At 53.2% G+C, this 19,717-nt stretch overlaps 1 protein-coding gene, 2 long non-coding RNA genes and 1 pseudogene across 3 annotated transcripts; all 4 read left to right on the forward strand.

The window, feature by feature from the left end:
- The first annotated feature begins 206 nt into the window (after positions 1 to 206).
- Positions 207 to 1,562, forward strand: LOC115251960 (RWD domain-containing protein 3-like; annotated as a pseudogene).
- Positions 1,563 to 3,996: 2,434 nt separating this feature from the next.
- Positions 3,997 to 6,614, forward strand: LOC115252157 (uncharacterized). Its single transcript, XR_003890597.1, has 3 exons — positions 3,997 to 4,455; positions 6,121 to 6,183; positions 6,511 to 6,614. It is a non-coding gene; the product is annotated as an uncharacterized lncRNA (long non-coding RNA).
- A 214-nt stretch (positions 6,615 to 6,828) lies between these two features.
- On the forward strand, positions 6,829 to 12,641 carry LOC115252156 (uncharacterized). The gene is made up of 5 exons (XR_003890596.1): positions 6,829 to 6,846; positions 10,453 to 10,502; positions 10,580 to 10,638; positions 11,841 to 11,920; positions 12,550 to 12,641. It is a non-coding gene; the product is annotated as an uncharacterized lncRNA (long non-coding RNA).
- Positions 12,642 to 12,653: 12 nt separating this feature from the next.
- Positions 12,654 to 19,375, forward strand: LOC101069702 (anoctamin-9-like; the record flags this gene model as incomplete). The annotated part of the gene is made up of 17 exons (XM_029846009.1): positions 12,654 to 12,682; positions 12,982 to 13,075; positions 13,638 to 13,698; positions 14,995 to 15,077; positions 15,211 to 15,315; positions 15,406 to 15,570; positions 15,996 to 16,032; positions 16,102 to 16,213; positions 16,309 to 16,363; positions 16,447 to 16,544; positions 17,484 to 17,680; positions 17,807 to 17,959; positions 18,028 to 18,172; positions 18,254 to 18,376; positions 18,483 to 18,576; positions 18,645 to 18,757; positions 18,987 to 19,375. Coding segments are annotated over 17 exons (1,698 nt in total), but the record flags the coding sequence as incomplete, so codon positions are not given.
- Between the last annotated feature and the right edge of the window lie 342 nt (positions 19,376 to 19,717).

Here is a 19,717-nt window from a genome sequence, read left to right on the forward strand (position 1 = left end):
CTCACCTCCTGTCTAACCTGTTGTCTCTTCCTTTCTAGGAGGGTCTCTCTGCTGGTCCTGGAGCCTCTCCGTGTCTTCCCCTGAAACAGCCTTTGGGTGAGCAGCGCCGGGTGACCAGTAGAGGGCAGCGATGCGCCCGTTCCACCCCACCTCCAGAAGCAGAAGAAGAAGAAGTTCAACGCTGTTTGTGTGGGGAGAGTTTTGGGCAGGAATGCTGAGGGAATAATGTCGGAGGCTGCGCTGGAAGAGGTGTCGGTGCTGTCGTCTATCTACTGCGGAGAGGAGGAGTTCCAGCTCGTTCACCGCTCCGGTCCGTTTCAGGGAACCTTTCACTTCCCGAAAATGAGGCGCTCTTTAATTGAACCGAAACCTTTGCAGCTAATCTGCAGCTAAGAGTTTTATCTTCTGCACTGTGAAACGTTGAGCTGTCCAGCAACAATGAGTTACATTTCCCCATGGAGAGAAGTTACTGACAAACACATTTCACGAGAACCCTCTCGGTAATTCCGCTACGTTTGTTCGGTTCAGGTCAGGACGGGCTGGTGGTGCACATCAAGCAGACCGTGGGAGGAGAAGGTGGGCCGGACATCAGTCTGTCCTTCCACCTGCCCCCTGCTTACCCCTCCTGCCCCCCGGCATCTCGGTAACATCCACTCGCCTGTCCAAGACTCAGAGCCTCCACATCAGGCAGAAGCTGCTGGACCAGGCTGCCAGCGTTACCAGCAGAGCCGATGTTACAACCGGCTGGTGGAGGGTGTGCAGGTCAGGGTGCTGCTCCGCTCTCACACACACACAACACCACACACACACTCTTCAACGTGTCTCCCGGTGTTTCCACAGGAGCATGTGCAGCGAATGGACACGTGCGCTGGCAGAGACGAGGAGGCGGCCCCAGACCCAGACCGGACTGTTGTCCTGCTGCTGGACCACATTCGTGACAGGAGGCGCTACATCAAGCTCCTGGAGCGTTGGACCCACCAGCTGCAGCTTTCTGGGATGCTGTTCCTGGGACGCAGCATCCTGCTGATCCTGCAGGGGGACCGACTCCAAGTCAAGGTGACGGTCAGCGTCTGTGCTGCACTGTAATCCCTGTCAGTTAACACCCAAGGTGTGTTCTTATTCCACAGAAAGGGTCCGGTCCATAAATCGTCGGTTCACTGGTCTCACTGGTCTCACTGGTCTCTGCTGACCTTGGGACTCTCTCAGCATCAGTGAAGTGACCCGACACTGGTGCTCCTGACCTCTGACCTCGATGGGGTCCCACTGGGTGATGTGGGCCCAGGGTGCAGGCGGTTCTCATATGCTCACGGGTTTGGTGGGATGTTTCTTCTTCTGGTCCAAGACCTTCTGCTGCAAGTTTGTCTTCTCTTTGTCAGTCTGGTTTTTTTCCTCGGGAGCCTTTTTTGGCTCCTCAGGTGAGGACGCAGTCATGTGACTTTGAGACTGGGTCCATGACGAGTTACTGACCCTGAACCAAACGCCAAGAGGCTGTTATTCTACTGCAGTGTGAGGGAACATGTGTGTGTTTGTGTGTGTGTCTCCAGGAGTTTTGTCGCCTTTGAAGACGGTGAAGATCGATGTGGATTCTTCCGGCAAGAAATGCAAAGATAAGATGATGAAGGTTCTGATCGAAGCCTCACGTCCATCCAGCGTCAGGTACAGGTTCTCATTCTGATCTCCACACACTTGCTCTCCAAACGATAGCGGAGACAATGAGAGGCGGCGCGGGGTCAAACCAGCTGAAAGGCTTCAGAACGGCCTCCAAATCCAGGAAGATGTGCAAGAACATGGAAAAACGCATGTGGAAGGATTGAGTAATGCCCAAAGCGAGCTGTGGGTCCTGGGTCACCACAGAGGGTGTCCTCGTAGGACTGAACCACTGGAAGACCCCTGTGAGAGGAGAAGCCCTCAGTGGTGATCAATGATGTTCCTGGACAGGTTCCACCGACCCAAAACACAGCCGACTGTCCTCAAGACACATGGAGCAGCAGTTTATTGACCGATGAACTTGTTCCTTTTGGGTCCTCCAACAGTTTGGTCAGCTGACCCTCGAACCCGGAACCTGAGCCACCGTTGACTGAAGCCGATGGGGTGTGTCGGGCCTTTTTGCACAGACCGAGGATCATGGATCCGTGTGGTGTGTGTGTGTGTGTGTGTGTGTGCGACAGGTGTCTAACAGCAGGGGTCTAACAGCAGGGGTCTAACAGCAGGGGTGGGTCTAACAGCAGGGGTCTAACAGCAGGGGTCTAACAACAGGTGTGGGTCTAACAGCAGGGGTCTAACAGCAGGGGTCTAACAGCAGGGGTCTAACAGCAGGGGTGGGTCTAACAGCAGGGGTGGGTCTAACAGCAGGGGTCTAACAACAGGTGTGGGTCTAACAGCAGGGGTCTAACAGCAGGGGTCTAACAGCAGGGGTCTAACAGCAGGGTGGGTCTAACAGCAGGGGTCTAACAACAGGTGTGGGTCTAACAGCAGGGGTCTAACAGCAGGGGTCTAACAGCAGGGGTGGGTCTAACAGCAGGGGTCTAACACAGGTGGGGTCTAACAGCAGGGGTCTAACAGCAGGGTGGGTCTAACAGCAGGGGTCTAACAGCAGGGGTGGGTCTAACAGCAGGGGTGGGTCTAACAGCAGGTGTGGGTCTAACAGCAGGGGTAACAGCAGGGGTCTAACAGCAGGGGGGGTCTAACAGCAGGGGTCTAACAGCAGGGGTCTAACAGCAGGGGTCTAACAGCAGGGGTTGGGTCTAACACAGGGGGTCTAACAGCAGGGGTCTAACAGCAGGGGTTCCTGTGCCAGTCTGCAGGGCTTGAGGTGAGGAGCTACGGGTCCTTCCAAGAGCTCGCTGCAGCCTTCCAGGACAGTCAACCTGGAGGAACTCTTCCAGCAGATCTCTTGTTCATGGAGTGACTGAGGGATATTACATCCCATCATGGAACGTCCACTGGAAATTGATGTGCAGCTGGGTCTACAAAAATGTTTGCCACGGTTACCATTAATTGTGCTGAAAACCATCATGTTGACTGTAAAGGGACACCTGTAAACATGGCCTGTAAATATAAAAGACACGTTTTTATGTCGCCTTCTAAAAGTATGTGTGTGTGTGTATGTATGTATGTGTATGTATGTATGTGTGTGTGTGTGTGTATGTATGGTATGTATGTATGTGGTGTGTGTGTGTATGTAATCAATCAATCGATCAATCTTATTTATCAGCATCTGTTAAATCAGAACTGTCTCTAGACCCTCTCCAGAATCCAGGGCCTGACCCCAACAAGCAACAGTGGCAGGAAAAACTCCCCTTTAACAGGAAGAAACCTGGAGCAGGACCAGGCTCATGTAGGGGGACCCTCCTGATGATGGGGGGGGGGGGGGTAGAGGAGGAGAGGAGAGGAGGGGAGGGAGAGGAGGAGGGAAGGAGGGAGAGGAGAGGGGAGGGGGGAGAGGAGAGGGGAGGAGAGGAGAGGAGAGGGGGGAGAGGATGAGAGAGAGGGAGGGAGGAGGAGGGAGAGGAGAGGAGAGGGGGGAGAGGATGAGAGGAGAGGGAGGGGGGGAGAGGATGAGAGGAGAGGGAGAGGAGGAGGGGAGGAGAGGAGAGGGAGAGGAGAGGAGAGGAGACGGAGAGGAGAGGGAGGGGAGAGGGGAGAGGGAGGGGAGAGGAGAGGAGAGAATAGGTAGGAGAGGAAGAGGAGAAGGATGAGGGGAGAGGAGAACATAGAAATACTTTATATTAATTAAAATCAGCTGCCGGTAGAGTCGAGTTGAGTGGGTCAGCGGGGTCAGAGGTCAGTAGGTCAGCATACAACTATGAAGGTGGTGATGCCTGTAGATGGATACAGAAGGGGGGGGCAGAAGAAATAACCACTAGTCGGAGAGGAGGGGGGGGCAGTTGTTGGGGTGGCCTCTGAGGCGGGTAGATGCAGCGCCGCCTGCTGGAGAAGCTCAGTTTTATTTTGAAGGTAAAAGAGGGCAGGAACGTGCACGTTTGATCACCTTTCTCCTGTAAATAGGGTTTAAATGCTGCAGCTGCTTCTCTGAACACGTCCAAACCGCAGTCACGTGACTCACCAGAGGAGCTAATCAGCAAGAACTTCGCGTCATTTTTCCAAAATAAAACCAGTTTGTTTTTGGAGACGCTAAATACTCGAAAACAGGCCAAAGGGGGAGATTCGGTCCGGTTTAGAACAGGAGTCGCCGCACTTCCCGGGACATGACGTCAGAGCTGCGCCAGGTAAACGGCACACCTGTACCTGCGCCGTCCTGACGCACCGCGGTCTCACGCACGGACGGACAGACGGACGGAAGTGGGGATCAAAGATGAGACGCAGTTAACGAGCTCCTGAAGATCCTGAAGGTCCTGAAGATCCTGAAGATGAGGCGCGAAGGTGGACTCGTGGGCTGAACCTATTCTCGAGGGAACACCACGTTAGACTGCTGACATGTGCAACAGGACCGAGGTAAACGCGCGCGCGCGCGCACATATCTACCAACGTTTAGTAACAGAGGTTATGCAGTCTGGAGGAAAAGGCGCGTTCAGCCCTGTTCCTTCTGTTATCTGAGCTGAATGGGGAACATTTGGGGGGGAACCTGTTTCTTCTGGTTCCTCATCAGCTACTTTGGCCTTTCATCGTCTCTTTACACATCAATGTCTCTTTTCTTTTGGCTAATTTGAGGCTTCGGCTCAGGCCTGCAGCTGGGCCACATGTGGAACAGCCCCCCCGGTTTATTCATCTTCCTTTTAAAAAGGCACCTGCTCACCTACTGGAACCTTTGCATGTTGTTTTTGACACAAACTCAAGAGTTGCGTGACTGTTTCCAACGTCAGTGTCGTGTTGTGAGGGCTCGGGTCAAAGGAAAACCTGTTTCCCTCTCAGGGTGGGTCCCACCCAGGCCTGAAGTTTCATGTGTGACGTGAGTCCAGGAGGTTGAACCTTATCTGCCTGATAATCTATATATAAATGGCAGCGAGGCCTGTAAACACACCTGAGAGACGACCCAGAGAAAACAGGCGAATGTTGTGGCAGGTCCGGACCTGCATACGCCTGTAAACCTGTTAGAAGAAGACCGTGCTGGTCCTCTTTCGTTTGAGCTTAAAAAGAAAGAAAGATCCTGTAAAAGAGTGAACTGAATACACGTGTGAAGTCGTGTGTCACCTGTGGTTTCCAAGATTTGGAACATTTTTAGCTCCATTTGAATTATGTTGGTTTGATGTTCAAATTCTGTCACAAACTCTCGGTAGGGTTGAATTTTGGACTCAAGAGGCAGGTAAACCAGTCCTACCAGGTGGACAAACAGGCTTTCAGCAAGGAAACTGGCCCCCCAACCCTAACCCTAACCCTAACCCAAACTCCAACATGGAGCCAGAGCTGTATTCTGCTGGGTGCTGAAGCTCTGACCCACCCTTACCGGTCCTCTCTGGCCCCAACCCTAACGATTCCTATAGGTCTATATGGTAACATTTCAGTCCGACCCCCCCTCCCTGTGTCTGTAGCCTTTAGTCAACAGACCAGGAACCGTCAGCTGCAGCCGTTTCTCATGATTGTGTCCTGACTGGTCACAGTTTAGAGACGGACTCTCAAGTCTTCATCATGAAATGAGCTACCTGAGGTGAGTTCCCTCTCAGCTGGGGGCCACAGCCAGAAATCAAGGTTTTTACTGCTTTTTAAAGGTAGCCAGAAGAAAAGAGAGGGAACGATGGCAGGAACGTCCTCTGTCCTGCTACGTCCTGTCAGAGGTCGCCATGTTAAAACCACATTAGTCCGGATCAGAAGGGCCATTTACCTGGACCACTTTCATCACTTCATGGCAATGACATGACCTGGAACCAGCGATCCCAGAGTCCGTTTTTAACTGTGACCCAGAGGACAGACGAAGCCAGAACAGAGAGCAGTTCTTTTTGTCTGAGAAGATCATGAGTGCTGCTTCTTCTGAGAAGCGGTTCGTCAGGTCTGGAACGTTGGGAAGGGGGGGGCAGAGACGGCTCGAGCCAGTCTGGAAAAGCCTTTATGGGTTCATTTATTTTGCTGAGTCCTGATTTAGCATTGAAAATGGTGATATGAAGGATGTTTTTAAGGATGTTCTCTGCTTGTGCTTTAGCTCCTGACCCGTCTCTCTTTTAAAAGGAACCCTTTGAGCTTTGGAGCAGACGGAAGGATGGAAGCAGTGACCCTCTCCTGCCTTCACTGGTACGGATATTTATTACTATTAAAGGGTGATCTATCAGGCCACATCTAGAGCATAAAGCTCAGTGTGATTCATAACACCTTCAGATTTATTGAGATCATTTTGATAAGCACAGCTGATGCTTTACTAAGGCTTCTACTCATCTATACATTAAAGAGTAATGTCCTTGTGTACGTATGTGCCAGCTAAAGCAGAGTTGACGTCCTACCAGCGATACACCGTTGCCTTGACAGCTACGCTTTAGCTTTAGCTTTAGCTCCCGCTGACGTTTGGGAGCCTCCCAATGATGACGCACAGTAACTGTTTAATGTGGGCGTGTCTTTGTGCAGCCAGCACAGAGGACATTTGATTACGTCCTGGTGGCCCACAAGCAGGAGGATGAAACGGACCAGAAGGCTCTGAGACAGACGGCCTTCATTCAACAACTGGAGAAAAAACTTCAAAGTCTCGGTGCGGCTGAACTGTCCAGATCTCCAAACACTGAACATGTGACTGAAACACGCGCTCTCCCAACCCCCCCTCGTAGAAAATCGTCCATGATGACAAAGTATTCTATGGTCTTCGTGCCCCATCTGAGATATTTGAAGAGTACCAGTATCTGCTCAAAGTTTCTGACTCCTGCAACTGGTGCGGAGATGTGAAGGGCGCGTCACCCAGGCCACCAGGTAACGTGCACACACCAGCACATTTGGGAGGCTAGTTGATGCATGGTCAGGTTTTCCTTCAGTGGCCCCAGGCGTCGTTCTGTACCAGATCATTGACCGTAGATGTTAGCAACGAAGTCCTCGTCGTGTACCTGCCAGAGGGTTGAGAGGGGGCAAGAAAAGCCCCAAGAGTTGGAGTGAATGATGGAGGCTTTATGTCTGTGAAGGTTCTCGCTCCTCCAGGACCTGGTAATCCTGCTAGTTGAATCACAGCAGCCGTTAGCATTCCATGAAGACGTTTCACCTCTTATCCAGGAGCCTTCATCAGTTCTAACGGACTGTTGGGGAGTTCCAGGTTCTTCTGCTCTTCAGGAGCCATGAACACCTTTGGAGCTTCATTCACCTGGTGGTTGGTGGCTCCGCCCCTCATCATTAATGGGGTTGGTTAGTGGCCATGTGTGAAAGGCCTCTTCTCCTCCTGAGGAGGTTTTTCAATCCTGTACTGTAAACAGGTGAGAGGTGATGTCTCAGAGCCCCACCCCTGGTTAATGATGGTTAAAGATGATGATCGAGTGTCCTTTGTCCTTCAGATGCAGGTGAACTGTTGACTCCTGGCCTGAGGAGTTGGCTCTGTGAAGGGGTTGTGTTGTCTCCCCAATGGACAGGGCTACGTAAGGTAGTGTGGGCAGTCCAGTGCAGCGAGGGATGTCCAGACCTGTTCACTGGGGAGACTAAACAACCGCACATGGCCCAACATAGAAGAGCCAGCTCCTCAGGCCAGGACTCACCTGCATCTGAAGGACAGAGGACTCGCCTGCCTCTGAAGGACAGAGGACTCGCCTCTGAAGGACAGAGGACTCACCTGCATCTGAAGGACAGAGGACTCACCTGCATCTGAAGGACAGAGGACTCGCCTGCATCTGAAGGACAGAGGACTCGCCTGCATCTGAAGGACAGAGGACTCGCCTGCATCTGAAGGACAGAGGACTCGCCTGCATCTGAAGGACAGAGGACACCTGCCTCTGAAGGACAGAGGACTCGCCTGCATCTGAAGGACAGAGGACTCGCCTGCATCTGAAGGACAGAGGACTCTGCATCTGAAGGACAGAGGACTCGCCTGCATCTGAAGGACAGAGGACTCGCCTGCCATCTGAAGGACAGAGGACTCGCCTGCATCTGAAGGACAGAGGACTCGCCTGCATCTGAAGGACAGAGGACTCGCCTGCATCTGAAGGACAGAGGACTCGCCTGCATCTGAAGGACAGAGGACTCGCCTGCATCTGAAGGACAGAGGACTCGCCTGCTCTGAAGGACAGAGGACTCGCCTGCATCTGAAGGACAGGACTCGCCTGCATCTGAAGGACAGAGGACTCGCCTGCTCTGAAGGACAGAGGACTCGCCTGCCTCTGAAGGACAGAGGACTCGCCTGCCTCTGAAGGACAGAGGACTCGCCTGCTCTGAAGGACAGAGGACTCGCCTGCATCTGAAGGACAGAGGACTCGCCTGCCTCTGAAGGACAGAGGACTCGCCTGCCTCTGAAGGACAGAGGACTCGCCTGCATCTGAAGGACAGAGGACTCGCCTGCATCTGAAGGACAGAGGACTCGCCTGCATCTGAAGGACAGAGGACTCGCCTGCATCTGAAGGACAGAGGACTCGCCTGCATCTGAAGGACAGAGGACTCGCCTGCATCTGAAGGACAGAGGACTCGCCTGCATCTGAAGGACAGAGGACTCGCCTGCATCTGAAGGACAGAGGACTCGCCTGCATCTGAAGGACAGAGGACTCGCCTGCATCTGAAGGACAGAGGACTCGCCTGCATCTGAAGGACAGAGGACTCGCCTGCATCTGAAGGACAGAGGACTCGCCTGCATCTGAAGGACAGAGGACTCGCCTGCATCTGAAGGACAGAGGACTCGCCTGCATCTGAAGGACAGAGGACACTGGTTTGAGGACAGTGGTGTACAGGTTTGGCCATCATTAACCAGAGGTGGGGCTCTGAGACGTCACCTCTCACCTGTTTAAAACACCCCCCCAGGAGGAGAAGAGGCCGTTCAGGCGTGGCCACTAACCCCATGTAGTCAGATTATAGAGGCTTTGTAATGTGGTCATTGTCAGTTTGTTGCACAGGATCCCGGTCAAACCAGGTCCAATTAAGTGTTTACATAAGTGATGCTACTATTATGTAGCGGCTGAAACTGTCAAGAATACTCATAACACATGATCAGCTTCCAAAAGAAGGACAGTTTGTCAAAGTTGTCTTTAGGCAGTTGATAAGCGCTAAGATCAAAGGGACAGTGCTGGCCTTGAAGATCCCTCTGATACTGCAGGTGATCTTGGCGTTCCACAGGGTTTCGTATGCGGACCAATCCTTTTCACCCTAACCCTAACCCAATCCTTTTCACCCTCACCCAATCCTTTTCACCCTAACCCTAACCCTTTTCACCCTAACCCTTTTCACCCTAACCCTAACCCTAACCCTCACCCTAACCCTTTTCACCCTAACCCTAACCCTTTTCACCCTAACCCAATCCTTTTCTCTCTAACCCTAACCCAATCCTTTTCACCCTAACCCTAACCCTAACCCAATCCTTTTCACTCTAACCCTAACCCAACCCTTTTCACTCTAACCCTAACCCAATCCTTTTCACCCTAAACCTAACCCTAACCCTTTTCACTCTAACCATAACCCAATCCTTTTCACCCTAACCCTAACCCTAACCCTTTTCACTCTAACCATAACCCAATCCTTTTCACCCTAACCCTAACCCAATCCTTTTCACCCTAACCCTAACCCTAACCCTAACCCAATCCTTTTCACTCTAACCCTAACCCAATCCTTTTCACCCTAACCCTAACCCTAACCCTTTTCACTCTAACCCTAACCCAATCCTTTTCACCCTAACCCTAACCCTAACCCTAACCCAATCCTTTTCACCCTAACCCTAACCCTAACCCTTTTCACTCTAACCCTAACCCAATCCTTTTCACCCTAACCCTAACCCTAACCCTAACCCAACCCTTTTCACTCTAACCCTAACCCAATCCTTTTCACCCTAACCCTAACCCAATCCTTTTCACCCTAACCCTAACCCTAACCCTAACCCTTTCACTCTAACCATAACCCAATCCTTTTCACTTTGTCCCAGCTTCATTTAGGACGTAATAAATGGAAGTGTGCCATCAGTTTTCATTGTATGCTGATGACACCCTGCTGTTTTATGTATAAAACCAGAAGAAATGAGCAGTTGGACAAATTAAGGCGTATCTTTAAATAAAAACTATTAAATTACCTCAATGTGTTCTTATTAATTGGGCCAAAACTTGTACTCATTGCTCTGCAAATCAAACCCCTCAGGAACAGGAGCTAACCACATGGTCTAACAATCTTTTATGAGGATCTGTCCTCGGGGACGTCTAGGAGTCCTGTTTGTCCTGGCAATAAGGAATTCCCCAGATTAGGGGAATGCTGACTGCTCCCCCCAAGGGTTCCACCTAAAGATACAAGAGACAAATGAGTACTTAATATTGGGATAAGGGGGGAGAACTCACCCCTTTGTCAGTCACCCACCTGTTGTACCTGTGTCCCACTGCTGCAGATCTAATATTAACATCTCCTCTTTCTCAGGATCCGACTGGTCAACTTCATCGTTAATGAGACCTTCATCAACACAGGAGGTGAAGCATCATGCCAGAGGCCAAAGCTTCGTGGCTACTGAGTAGAAAGGTGATAATGCTGCTCTGCTTCTCTCCAGAGAATCTGAAGGAGCTGCTCATGAAGGGCGTGTTTGAAACCATGTTCTGTCTCCATGAGGTGAGTCAGCAGCTTTTAACCAGTCCAGATATCTGCTCATGTTCAGAATGAGTTCACCCTCTCTGACAGGAGACTAGTTAGTAGCGTATAGTGCGGTGTGATAGTAGTCTCCCCTGTCCCGGTCTTGTGTTGCTTTAGCTGAACCCGGTTGTAGCTTTGATGTGCTGAGTGATCTGCAACGTTGTAGCCATGAAGGGTTCAGAGTGCAACATCAAGAGTCTGCTGGCACCTCTGAGACGGTCACCAGCTAGAACCAAGAATATCTACAGTATATATAGTTATATCTTCGACCAGCTCAATACTAACGTGCTTGTTGGGGTCTCGAGCCCAACAATTTTTTATTGGCCCGTTCAGGTTTTTTTTTTTTTTTTCAAAACCAAAATTATCAAAGTAACACTTTGATTAATCAGATGAATAATTTAATCAGATGAGTAGACAGGTAATAAAATCTAATCAAAGTAATAAAACCTAACTGAGACAGTCTGGCCCAGGTAACTCGGTCTGTGGCTATTAGGAAGGACAGAAGCGCCATCAGGCAACTGTCGCTTGACTCTTGACCTCTGACCTCCTGCAGGGTTTTGATGTGTTGAAGTGAAGCCCCAGGTACTAGCATGTTCTGCTCACACCAGCTGACACACTCCCTGGTTTTAAGTTATTCCCGACCTGGTTCGGGGGTCCTCCAGCTATCTGTGGAGGGCGTCAGATGTAGTAGTGGGGCTGCAGCCCACCACATCGGACACACAGTCCTGTAGGGTCTGTTGGGGAGGTAGTCCATGGTCCATGTAGCCATCAGGTCACAGACCCCTCTTTTCTCTATTTCAGCACCACCCAGGAGCAGGGTCAGGGTTAGGTAGTGGTGGGGGGGAGGATTAGAGGCCATAGAGGAGGTGCTGGAAGATGTCCCTGCCCCAGAGAAGGTAGCAGGGTGGGCAGGATGGTGACAGGCTGGTCTGTGCTCAGGATGGAGCTGGTGGAACTTGCCAGCCCAGGTCTGCTTTTACCTTGATCTGATGTGGTTTTGAGTCCTCTCCTGACCCCATCCTGGTGTGCTTTGCTGCTGGTAGTCCTCCGTCTTCCTCCTGCAGCCATTTTGGATCTTTTATTAAAATCCCTCTACACACTCATTGATTCTTCAACTTTTCGTGTTGTCCTGTTGTTGAGGGAAAACCAGCATTTATGATGTGATGTTGCACCGTTCACAGAAAAAGAAGCAGAAGAAACTGAAGAAGAAGTGGGCTCGATGGTCGGCGCTCTTCACAAACCAGCCATTCAACGATGTCAAGTCAGTTTGGGATTGTCTCTAGTTAATCCTCGAGTCCACAATGGGGGATTCTTCTCCACAGACCAGACAGAACAGCAGCAGAACAGCCAGAACAAGGACCAGCCAGAACAGCCAGAACAAGGACCAGCCAGAACAGCCAGAACAGCCAGAACAGCCAGAACAGCCAGAACAAGGACCAGCCAGAACAGCCAGAACAGCCAGAACAGCCAGAACAGCCAGAACAAGGACCAGCCAGAACAGCCAGAACAGCCAGAACAAGGACCAGCCAGAACAGCCAGAACAAGGACCAGCCAGAACAGCCAGAACAGCCAGAACAAGGACCAGCCAGACCAGACAGACCAGACAGAACAGTCAGAACAGCCAGAACAGCCAGAACAGCCAGGGAGGGGAGGGGAGGGGGGAGAGGAGAGGAGAGGAGAGGGAGAGGAGGAGAGGAGAGGAGAGGAGAGGAGAGGAGAGGAGAGGAGAGAGAGGAGAGGAGAGAGAGGAGAGGAGAGGAGAGGAGAGAGAGAGAGAGGAGAGGAGGAGAGAGGAGAGGAGAGGAGAGGAGAGGAGAGGAGAGGAGAGAGGAAAAATGAAATCCAAGATGCTTCTGTATGTGAGTGACTTGTGGCTGAATGTCCCGCCAGGTCCTATTTTGGAGAGAAGGTGGCCCTGTACTACCTGTGGCTGGGCTGGTACACCAGGCTGCTGGTTCCAGCTGCCATTTTGGGTGTCGTCATCTTCCGTATGGATTGCCTTCTTCAACACTAATCCGCTCATGTAAGATGTCCACTGTTAATAATTCTTTGAGGCTTCTCAAGGTGATCCACAATGTGCTGGCCGGAGCCCCTTTGTCCCCGTCCCTGAGTTAGAGGTTCTAATATAGACGCACATACGGAGTGGTGCTGGTGGACTCACTGATCTCTCCCATGTTAGAATTATGAGGTCCACACTGATCAAATGGGTTTCCTCAACACGACGGGTTTCTTCCTTTTCTGAGAGATCAGCTCAAAAATGTTCCTTTCTCTGTGTTTTTGGTGCCAAAACACTGAAAGAGTCCAAACTTACTGTGTCCACAGTCTGGAAGTGTGTGAGTCCAGCGTCATCATGTGTCCTCGATGTGACAATATATGTAAAGTGTGGCAGCTGTCAGACACGTGCTCCTATGCTAAGGTAAGCTACCCTCTGCTAAGGTAAGCTACCCTCTGCTAAGGTAAGCTACCCTCTGCTAAGGTAAGCTACCCTCTGCTAAGGTAAGCTACCCTCTGCTAAGGTAAGCTACCCTCTGCTAGGGTAAGCTACCCTCTGCTAAGGTAAGCTACCCTCTGCTAGGTAAGCTACCCTCTGCTAAGGTAAGCTACCCTATGCTAAGGAAACTACCCTCTGCTAAGGTAAGCTACCCTCTGCTAAGGTAAGCTACCCTCTGCTAAGGTAAGCTACCCTCTGCTAAGGTAAGCTACCTCTGCTAAGGTAAGCTACCTATGCTAAGGTAAACTACCCTCTGCTAAGGTAAGCTACCCTCTGCTAAGGTAAGCTACCCTCTGCTAAGGTAAGCTACCCTCTGCTAAGGTAAGCTACCCTATGCTAAGGTAAACTACCCTCTGCTAAGGTAAGCTACCCTCTGCTAAGGTAAGCTACCCTCTGCTAAGGTAAGCTACCCTATGCTAAGGTAAGCTACCCTATGCTACTCCTGTACGTTGGACCAGACTGGTGATTAAATCCTCTCTTGGTCCAGATCAGCCACTTGTTCGACAACGAGGGAACTGTTGCCTTTGCCATGTTCATGGCCATCTGGGGTGAGTCGCTCTGCTCCTCACCTGCTCCTCACTCTGCTCCTCACTTGCTCCTCGCTCTGCTCCTCGCTCTGCTCCTCACTTGCTCCTCGCTCTGCTCTTCGCTCTGCTCCTCACCTGCTCCTCACCTGCTCCTCACCTGCTCTTCACTCTGCTCCTCATCTGCTCCTCACTTGCTCCTCGCTCTGCTCTTCGCTCTGCTCCTCGCTCTGCTCCGCCTGCTCTCACCTGCTCTTCACTCTGCTCCTCATCTGCTCCTCACCTGCTCCTCATCTGCTCCTCACCTGCTCCTCGCTCTGCTCCTCGCCTGCTCCTCGCTCTGCTCCTCGCCTGCTCCTCACCTGCTCCTCATCTGCTCCTCACCTGCTCCCGCTCTGCTCCTCACTTGCTCCTCGCTCTGCTCCTCGCCTGCTCCTCGCTCTGCTCCTCGCCTGCTCCTCGCCTGCTCCTCGCTCTGCTCCTCACCTGCTCCTCATCTGCTCCTCATCTGCTCCTCACCTGCTCTTCACTCTGCTCCTCATTGCTCCTCACCTGCTCCTCACCTGCTCTTCACTCTGCTCCTCACCTGCTCCTCACCTGCTCCTCACTGCTCTCACTCTGCTCCTCACCTGCTCCTCACCTGCTCCTCACCTGCTCCTCACCTGCTCTTCACTCTGCTCCTCACCTGCTCCTCACCTGCTCCTCGCTCTGCTCCTCACCTGCTCCTCACCTGCTCCTCGCTCTGCTCCTCACCTGCTCCTCACCTGCTCCTCGCTCTGCTCCTCACCTGCTCCTCACCTGCTCTTCACTCTGCTCCTCGCTCTGCTCCTCACCTGCTCCTCACCTGCTCCTCACCTGCTCTTCACTCTGCTCCTCGCTCTGCTCCTCACCTGCTCCTCACCTGCTCCTCGCTCTGCTCCTCACCTGCTCCTCGCTCTGCTCCTCACCTGCTCCTCGCTCTGCTCCTCACCTGCTCCTCACCTGCTCCTCACCTGCTCCTCACCTGCTCCTCGCTCTGCTCCTCACCTGCTCCTCACCTGCTCCTCACCTGCTCCTCACTCTGCTCCTCGCTCTGCTCCTCACCTGCTCCTCACCTGCTCCTCACCTGCTCCTCACTCTGCTCCTCGCTCTGCTCCTCACCTGCTCCTCACCTGCTCCTCGCTCTGCTCCTCACCTGCTCCTCACCTGCTCCTCACTCTGCTCCTCACCTGCTCCTCACCTGCTCCTCACCTGCTCCTCACCTGCCCCTCACTGTGCTCCTCACTCTGCTCCTCACCTGCTCCTCACCTGCTCCTCACCTGCTCCTCGCTGTGCCTCCAGCCACGCTGTTCCTGGAGCTGTGGAAGAGACACCGGGCCAGACACGTCTCGGAGTGGAAGGTCTATGACTGGTGTGAAGAGGAGGTAACGACACCTTTATTACCGTGTTATTGATCTTTTTAAAGGTGTAGGCCAAAGGCAGCCATACTGCCCCCTGCAGGCTCGGTTATTACACGGTAATAGCCTTTAACATGTGTCACCTGTGCTGTGTTGACAGGAGGAGCTGATTCTCGACATCGTCAATGATCCCAACTGCAAGCCCCGACATTTCCAACACTCCTACCTGCGCAGCGCAGTGGTCCTGGTGCTGGTGACGCTCATGGTAGGAGACCGTGCGTTCATAGTTAATAACCTCGGACCGCGTTGCACTTGGGGCTGAAGCCGCTTGCGTGGGCACCTGCTTGTGTTCCAGCTCATGCTGATCATCGGACTGGCTCAGGCCCTGGTGGTGTTCCGGGTCATTGCGGCCCCCCTGATGTCAGAGAGCAGCTGGGCCTTCATCAGGGACCACGCCAACACCGTGGCCGTGACGCTGGGGGCCGTGCTCCATTACCTCACCATTCAGCTCATGACTCGGGTACGTGGTTGAGTCCCTGAGACCAGCAGATCCAAAGGGTCCCGCTGGTAAACTGGACTGAATTCATAGTGAGGAGATGATGAAAACTATTACTGGCTTTGCTCAGTGTTATTTTGGTGAGGCTTTCACATTTGGGGGGTTGTTACAGCTGAAACAGTATCAGGCCAGGAAAGAGGACCGTGTGGTCCCCTTGGTCCAGGAGTCTTTGGCCAGTTAGATGTAGGACCAGGACGTTGGGAAAAACCTGGTCAGCCAGCTTGAACGCCTAATTTCCTTCTAAGCTAAAAATGTACGTTTAGTGTGTGTAGTTGAAAATGAAAGGAACCTTCTGAGGATCAGAACCTCTGCTAGATGTCCAGGGTTAGGGTTGGAGCTGGTCAGCCCACAGAAACCAGCCCAACGTTGTCCTGTTGCTTCATCCCCAGGTGAACCGCTGGGTGGCCTTCAAGCTCTGTGAAATAGGTGAGCATCAGAAGCAGCATGTGAGCAGAGCCCGGCTGCTTCAGCCTAATGTTCCTCACGTGTCTCCAGAGAAGACCAACTCCTTCGCTGCTACGGAGAGGAGCTTCACTGTCAAGATGTTCACGTTCCAGTTCTTCACTCTCTTCTCTTCACTCTTCTACGTGGCCTTCTTCCTGGGCAGGTACACCTGATCAGTTATTGTGATATCCCTCACACACACACTCACACACACACACACACACACTCACACACACACACGTGTGGTTTCTCTGGCAGGATAAATGGACATCCAGGAAACTACATGCGAATTGCTCGCTGGAGGCTTGAGGAGGTGAAGAGACTTTTTTAGATTTGTTTTCGAGAATCCACCAAGAGTTGCTTCCACATGTTAATGTGAACATCTGGTTCCTGCAGTGTCACCCCAGTGGCTGTTTGACGGACCTCTTCATCCAGATGTCTGTAATCATGATTCTCAAACAGACTCTCAACAACATCTTTGAATTCACTGTGCCGTGAGTGCTTCCTCCCATAGACCCTAGCCCTCCTCCCAGAGACCCTAGCCCTCCTCCCAGAGACCCTCGCCCTCCTCCCAGAGACCCTCGCCCTCCTCCCAGAGACCCTCGCCCTCCTCCCAGAGGCCCTCGCCCTCCTCCCAGAGACCCTAGCCCTCCTCCCAGAGACCCTAGCCCTCTTCCCATAGACCCTCGCCCTCCTCCCAGAGACCCTAGCCCTCCTCCCAGAGACCCTAGCCCTCCTCCCAGAGACCCTAGCCCTCTTCCCAGAGACCCTCGCCCTCCTCCCAGAGACCCTCGCCCTCCTCCCAGAGACCCTAGCCCTCTTCCCATAGACCCTCGCCCTCCTCCCAGAGACCCTAGCCCTCCTCCCATAGACCCTAGCCCTCTTCCCATAGACCCTCGCCCTCCTCCCAGAGACCCTAGCCCTCCTCCCATAGACCCTAGCCCTCCTCCCAGAGACCCTAGCCCTCCTCCCATAGACCCTAGCCCTCCTCCCAGAGACCCTAGCCCTCCTCCCAGAGACCCTAGCCCTCCTCCCATAGACCCTCGCCCTCCTCCCAGAGACCCTAGCCCTCCTCCCAGAGACCCTAGCCCTCTTCCCAGAGACCCTCGCCCTCTTCCCAGAGACCCTCGCCCTCCTCCCAGAGACCCTAGCCCTCCTCCCAGAGACCCTCGCCCTCCTCCCAGAGACCCTCGCCCTTCTCCCAGAGACCCTCGCCCTCCTCCCAGAGACCCTAGCCCTCCTCCCAGAGACCCTCGCCCTCCTCCCAGAGACCCTAGCCCTCCTCCCAGAGACCCTCGCCCTCTTCCCAGAGACCCTCGCCCTCTTCCCAGAGACCCTCGCCCTCCTCCCAGAGACCCTCGCCCTCCTCCCAGAGACCCTCGCCCTCCCAGCGCAACACCCCCACCTGAAAAATCCCTCTTTTGCCTTTTCAGCTGGGTGAAAAACTGTCTGAGGAGAAACACTGCCAATAAGCTGCAGAGGAAGTGTGGCCAGTGTTACAGGAAGGCCTGTCGTGATGAGCAGGGCTGTGTGGAACCATGTGACATCTGCAAACTCCAGGACTGGTTACGCAACTACCACATGGCCGACACTGATGCCTTCAGCCTGTTCAATGAGTTCCTGGAGATGGGTGAGTCCATGCCGCCGCCCTCCCGTTTTGAGCTGGACCTCTTGAGGAGTGTGACTAAATGTAGTCCACCAAGAGGGTCCAGCAGCGTGGTCGCCATGTGGAGGCTTTAAACGGAGTCTGTTGCAGTGATGCAGTTCAGCTTCACCACCATATTTGTGGCAGCCTTCCCTCTGGCTCCTCTGCTCGCCCTCATCAACAACATCTTTGAGATCCGCCTGGACGCCATCAAAATGGTCCGGCTGGAGCGGCGGATGGTCCCGAGGAAGACCAACGACATCGGTGAGACCGGCACCTGTTTCCTGTGGCAGCTGCCGAGTTAACGTTGACCATCCGCTTGGTGTGTTCAGGTATCTGGACCAAGGTGCTGGAGGCCATCGGAGTGTTAGCGGTGATTGCTAACGGCCTGGTCATCGGCGTGTCGTCGGACTTCATCCCGCGCCTGGTCTACCGTCACCAGTACGGCCCCTGCGCTGCTGGAAGGCCCAACACACAGTCAGTGGCGTCTCGGCCGTCAGCAGCTGCCACATCTGCCACCATCTGCCCCGTTAATGCCCCTGAACGTTGTGTTTGCAGCTGCATGCAGGGCTACATTAACGACACTCTGTCTACCGCCCTGCTGTCACACCCAGCGGTCAGGAGGGACTTTTTAGCCCAGCAGATGGTGACGGAGAGCGGCCTGAACGTGACCCAGTGCAGGTGAGGAGCTGCTGCTCTCGGCCACGCTGGTGCCCACCTGACGGCCACGCTGGTGCCCACCTGACGGCCACGCTGGTGCCCACCTGACGGCCTTGTGTGTTTGCAGCTACAGGGACTATCGCAGCGGCGCCGACTACACGCTCACCTCCCAGTTCTGGTTGGTCTTGGCCGTGCGCTTCGCTTTCGTCGTCCTCTTTGAGGTTGTGTGCGTTGAGGAGTCCTGACGGAGGCGGCCGGTCCGGTCTAAAGTCTCTCCGTCTCCACTCAGCACGTGGTGGTGGTCTGCAAGTTCGTGGCAGCGTGGTTTGTCCCCGACAACCCCAGCAAGGTCAAGAACGACCGGCTGCTGGACAAACTGGATCGACTGAAGGAAGAACTCCAGTAAGTCAGCGCCGTTCTGATCCATCTCTGCTACGGTCAAGCAGGCAAATACGAGAACACAGTGGATCTGATTTATTCAGCCGAAACAGAGTGTTCCAGTCCCACCCTGGGAGTTGGGCTCTGGATGCTAATGGGCTAACTGGTTAGCACACGTTAACCACACATACGAGGAGCTCCAAGTCTTTGGAAAGCCTCCCGTCACGTCATCGCTGTTTGTTCTTAATTCCAGAGGAATGACGCGGAGCAGATCGACAGAGGTGTGACCTCAGGAGCAGCTTCTCCCCAGGGATCCACCCAGGGATCCACCCCAGACGGATCAGGTCTTCAGTGCTGTTGATTTCACAGCCTAAAGCGGACCTCATTTTGACAGGAACTAAAAGGTTTTTGTGCTCTGAATGATCAAAGACAGATCAAAGACAGAGGAACAGCCCCCCCAGGAGCGTCCTCACGGGGGGGACAAGTGTTCTACCTCCAGTATCAGAACGAGGTTTGGACAATCAAATGTTCGATTACGTGTAGATTTTAAGGCGGCTCCGCTCCGACCAGGAACCAGAACTGATGTCAGCTTTGGTTCCACAATGTGAATGAAATAAAAGTCAATGTTTTACTGAAGCAGAACCTGGTTGGAGCTGCTGGACCCTGGTGAGCAGCAGCTGCTGGGGCTCCTTCACACATTTATTCCGTCCGTGGCGGCGCAACGTTTACATTTAGTGTTTATTAAGAATACACTTTTATCATTACAAACCCAAAAATATCAGCGTGGAGAAAGACGGGAGGTCAGGTGGGGTCATAAGGTGCCAAGAACCATGAGCAGAACATCAGACGAGCAACAGTCCAGCAGGCGAAGATGGTTTCTCAGTCATGTGTGACCCGACTCTCCATCTGCTCAGAGGACAGGTCACTGGTGGTCCATCAGTGAGGAAGGAGATGTCCTCAATGTCTCCTGGTCTCTGTCAGTGA

Source organism: Takifugu rubripes, chromosome 13 (assembly GCF_901000725.2).
Source record: "Takifugu rubripes chromosome 13, fTakRub1.2, whole genome shotgun sequence".
NCBI lineage: Eukaryota > Metazoa > Chordata > Actinopteri > Tetraodontiformes > Tetraodontidae > Takifugu > Takifugu rubripes.